The sequence below is a fragment of the Otolemur garnettii genome, unplaced genomic scaffold, assembly GCF_000181295.1.
Source record: "Otolemur garnettii isolate 467f Iridium unplaced genomic scaffold, OtoGar3 scaffold00052, whole genome shotgun sequence".
Classification (NCBI taxonomy): Eukaryota; Metazoa; Chordata; class Mammalia; order Primates; family Galagidae; genus Otolemur; species Otolemur garnettii.
The window spans coordinates 7,586,315-7,591,472 of record NW_003852447.1 but is presented as its reverse complement, the minus strand read 5'-3'; the positions used below and the strand labels follow the sequence as shown (position 1 = coordinate 7,591,472).

General features: G+C 34.1%; 1 protein-coding gene across 1 annotated transcript in view; it reads left to right on the top strand.

Annotated features, from left to right (window-relative positions):
- Positions 1 to 5,158, top strand: part of SCFD1 (sec1 family domain containing 1) — an 84,381-nt gene that overhangs the window by 7,351 nt on the left and 71,872 nt on the right. Inside the window, exons 3-4 of the mRNA XM_023514399.1 lie at positions 481 to 569; positions 2,631 to 2,721. Coding sequence (XP_023370167.1) covers positions 481 to 569; positions 2,631 to 2,721 — 180 coding nt within the window. The remainder of the gene's footprint in view (positions 1 to 480; positions 570 to 2,630; positions 2,722 to 5,158) is intronic.

Sequence of the window (5,158 nt, the reverse complement as noted above, 5' to 3'; positions counted from 1 at the left end):
TGTTAGTACTTTTAGAATGTGAGGAAATGTGTTTGGTGGAATAAGGCTATAAAATGCTCTTTCAGCTTAATTTTTAAAAGAAATTATATTACTAACTTGAGATCCTTAAATTACTAAATTTCTACATAGTGGAACTTATTATGTATTAGTTTTGAAAGTGGCTAATTTTTACATGTCTGTTTTTAGAAAAGATTTATGGAAACTGGGGAAAAAACCTAGAAAAAGTATTTTATAAGAAGAAATTTATATAATTACTGATTTGTTATACCCTAAGTAGTAATGCTTTCAAGAATATATTACCACTTGGATAGACATTTTAGTAAATAATGATGGAAAATATTAAATTGAGGTAAGGATAAGAATGAAGTATTATACATAATTTATTAAAGTTCACATTCTCTTAATTCATTGTCTTGGTATGCATTCTTTATTGGTTTTTCACTGATAATGATGTTTAAAAAACACATTTTTTAAAAATAGGTACTCATTTATGACAGATTTGGCCAAGACATAATTTCTCCTCTGCTATCTGTGAAGGAGCTGAGAGACATGGGAATCACTCTGCATCTGTGAGTTTTAACATATTTCTAATACTGACATTTATTTTCAAATATTTTAAAAATTCCTTGGCCTCTCTAAAGTGAAATTATTAAGGAACATTGATAGAGAAAAATAGTTTACAGTATTTATATCATACAGAACATTTTTTTCCTTTATAGAACATTTATTCAACCTTTATTTTTGAGGTTAAAAATTAATCTGCAATCTAGGCTTTATGGTTCATAATTTATATTTTCTTCCTATACATTTGGTTTACTTGCTGTGTGAAGGAGAAGAACCATAGTGTTAAGGTCTCGTCCAGCTCTAGAAGTGTTTTATTCCTTTAATTTAAATATATGCATGTTGTTTGACTTAGGATGGCGTTATTTCCTGATAAATCCATCATAAGTTGAAAATATTAAAAGTTGAAAATGCATTTAATACACCTAAACTACCAGACATCATAGCTTAGCCTAGACTACCTTAAATGTGTTCAGAACACTTACTTTAGCCTACATTTGGGCAAAATCATCTAACACACAAAGACTACTTAGTGAACTGTTGATTATCTCACCTCATTTATTGAATACTCTTTAAAACAGGATAGTTGTATGGGTACTTGAAGTACAGTTTCTACTGGGGTATATGGCTTTGGCACCATCATAAAGTCACAGGATCCTAAGCCAAACTATCATAATCGGGAACCATCTTTACTTTTTTAAAAAAGGAATATCTGAATTAGTTTATCATTAATATGAATACTTTTAGTGACTGAAGTGATGACTTTTAATCACATGAGAAGCTATCTGTGTTCTGTAGTGATTAGGGTTGATTATATTATTTCTGACACAGTTGATAAAAAATAAAGCAATATGGCCTAACCTGTTGCTGCTGCCACTGGAACATAGAAAGATTTTATAGCTGCTGAGGTGAACTGTTGTGCACCTTGCCCCTAACCATTCCCTCCTTGCTGGAGAATACTGTAACTACTTTATACTCTGCAAACTGGCCAATTTAGGCCAATTTGTAGGAAACAGTAACTACTGAGTTTCTAGAATATGAAATGGTAGTTGAACAGCCAACATAAAAAAGACAAGTGGGTATCAGGGTGACCAAAAAAAAGGGAGGGAGAAAGGAAGGAAGAAAAAGAAAAAAAGAGAGACAACAACCTGTGGCAACCATCACATTATCCTCCTTCTGTAGCAGCCACACAGGAGAAGTGATGACCAGCAGACCCCAATGGGAACATGTGCCTCTTCCTGATCATAGTAGGATGACTAGAGAGGGGTGAACGTTGTAGAAATAAATTGTTATTATATTTCCTGACATAAGCATGGCAGAATCTTAAAATGAATGGTAAAGAGATTTTGTGATTTGATATTGGGATATTTGAGTGAAAATATTCTCTGAATTATAAGAGAAAACTATGAAGTGATGTAATCTATAAGATCTTCAGCTTTTCTCTTGTATATTCTCTTATGAAACAACACATAAAAGACAAATGAGTATCTCAAGAACGGAAGAAAAAGTATCCAATGTACTCAGCCCTATTATGAAACTAACTTATAGCTTTCATTTGAAAGCTATAGCCTAACTATAGCCTAAGAATATGGGGGGGGGCGGTAGATGGGTGGATTGTGGATTGGTGGGATCACCTCTGTGGTTTCTCTTACAAGGGTACAAGTGATTCTTTCTAAAAGTAGAATATAAATGTCTTAACACAATAGCTAAGAAAATGACATGACTAAGATGGCTACATTAACCAGTTTGATGAAAAGATTTCAAATTGTATATGAAAACACCACACTGTACTCCATGATTGCATTAATGTACACAACTATGATTTAATTTAAAAAAAAAAAAAAGACAAATGAACACTAATGAGAAATTTGGATCTTATCATTAAATAATGTTAACACTGATGTAATGAAGAAGTTGAATTAACAACTGATTAAATGCAGAAAGCACTTTTAGAGCACAGGTCACTGTCCTTAAGCTAGTGAACTCCCAGTTTGAGAAATACTGTTTTAAACTATCTTCTGAGGTAAGTGACTAAGAAAAAAATGTTTTATGTTCTTTATGTCTTCTAGACTTTTACACTCTGATCGAGATCCTATTCCAGATGTTCCTGCAGTGTACTTTGTAATGCCAACTGAAGAAAATATTGACAGAATGTGCCAGGTAATATGGGTTCTTATTTTCCTGACTTGAATTTGGAAACAGATATTTTTCCAAAAATAATCTTAAATTTTCAGGGTGAAGAAACAAATTCCCTTGCCTAGTTTCCCATTCTGATTTTCTTTCTCTCTCTTTTTTTTTTTTTTTTTTGAAACACAATCTTACTTCGTCACTCTTGGTAGAGTGCTGGGGTGTCACAGCTCACAGTAGCCTCAACTTCTTGGGCTCAAGAGATCCTCTTGCTTCAGCCTCCAAAGTAGCTGGGGCAATAGGCACCCACCACATCACCTGGCTAGTTTTAGAGATGGGGTCTCACTCTTGCTCAGGCTGGTCTCAAACTCCTGAGCTCAAGCAGTCCACCTGCCTCGGCCTCCCAGAGTGCTAGAATTATAGGTGTGAGTAACTGCACCCAGCCCCATTCTGATTTTTGAGACTATCTTTAAATCATAAGTAGCTCAAAGTATTTAAAATTTGACCAAAGAAGCATTATATAGTAGTCCCCCCTTATCTGCAGTTTCACTTTCTTTGGTTTTATTACCCATGGTCAACAGGGTACTGAGTACTAAGTATATTTCAATACTGAAAATACTACAGCATTTTCATGGACCACACAAGTTTATTACAGTATATTGTTTTAATTATCCCATTTTATTGTTGTTGGTAATCTCTTACTGTGTCTAATGTACAAGTGAAATTTTATTATAGTTATATATATGTACAGGGAAAAGCAAAAAACTTAGGTTGTTTGGTACAGTCTGTGGGTTCATGCATCCACTAGTGGTCTTGGAATGTATCCCCTGCAGATAAGGGGTGACTGCTGTACTAGTAAACACTGAGTTTGGCATTAAAAGATAGAAAATTTGACTGTATTAGCATTAAAAATAGGGTGTTGGTCTTCTGAGATAATAGGAGGGCTGGGAAGGAGGAAATCCATGCTGATGCAGAGCACTGTAAGGTAATGGAAAACGCAGGCTCCTTCTGTATCTTTGATCCATTACCTTAAGTGTGTTGATTTGCATTGCCTTGTTTGTTGCTTCATAAATGTAAGGGGACAGCTGCAACTGTCCGTGTTCACAGCAAGAAGGGGGAAATGAACTATGCCAACTCTTACTGTTCATTGTGATCAGGAAAGCAAAGCCCTTCCAAAACCTCCCAGAAGACTTTCATTTATATCTCATTAAGTAAAAGCAACTGTAAAGGAGGCTGCCAAGGTCACTAGCTAATTGTATTACTACCTCAGAGAAAATCTGGATTCTTTTACCAAGGAAAAGGGAAAACTAGATATTGGATAGATAGCTGTCCAATATGTCTACCGTAAGTCACAGCATCTTTACTTGTTATTGACTATTGAATCAAATTGCTATTTAAATTGTTAATGAAGTTTGTATATTTTGTGTCCAGTGTAGTTTCATAATACCAGTTTTCTCTTTTGCCATGTATAAACCCAACTGCTATTTTTGGAGGAGGTACTGCTTCTCAATCTCTTCTTCCTTCCTTTTTTATCATTGTTTTATTGAAATATAATTCACATACCATACACACATACTTTAAATGTGTACAAGTATGTAATTCATTGGTTTTTAGTATATTCACAGAGTTTAGCAACCATCACTACAATCAACTTTAAAACATTGTCATTACCACAAAAAGAAACTTTGCACCCTTTAACTATTACATCTCACCCCCCTTATCCCCTTCTAGCCCTAAGCTATTTTGTATTTCTATACATTTACCTTTTCTGGCCTTTACATATAAATGGAATTGTATGATCTGTGGTCTTTTGTATCAGGCTTCTTTCTTAGTATAATGTTTTGAAAGTTGATCCATATTGTAGCATGTATAATAAATCCAGTAGAACCTCCATAGTTGACTGCCTCCTTAAGTTGACCTAATTTTCATAGACTGGACATGCACCAGATGTGTGTATCAGTATAGTAGGCTTAGTTCCTTATGGTGACCAGTTTGTAATGATCCTTGTGGTGGTGGTTCTACTGTACTTTATTCTCTTTTATAGTTGAATATATTCCTTTATATGGACGTACTAAGTTTTGTTTGTCCATTTGCCATTTGATTAATATTTAGATTGTTTCTATCTTTTGGCTGTTATTAATAATGCTGCCATTAATATTCATGTAAAAGTTTCTATATGGACATGTTTTTGTTTCTCTTGTATCCAGAAATACATAGTTATGAAATTGTTTGGTCAATTGATAACTCTCTATTTAACCTTTTGAGTTACTGATGGGCTATTTTCCAAAGTGGTTGTACCATCTCATATTGCCACTAGCAGTATATGAGGCTTCCAGTTCCTCCAGATCCTTGCCAGTACTTATTATCTGACATTTTGATTGTAGTCATCCTCGTGGGTGTAAAGTGGCATCTCATTATACTTTTGATCAGCATTTCTATTTCTTTTTTTTTTCTTTTTCTTTTTTTTTTT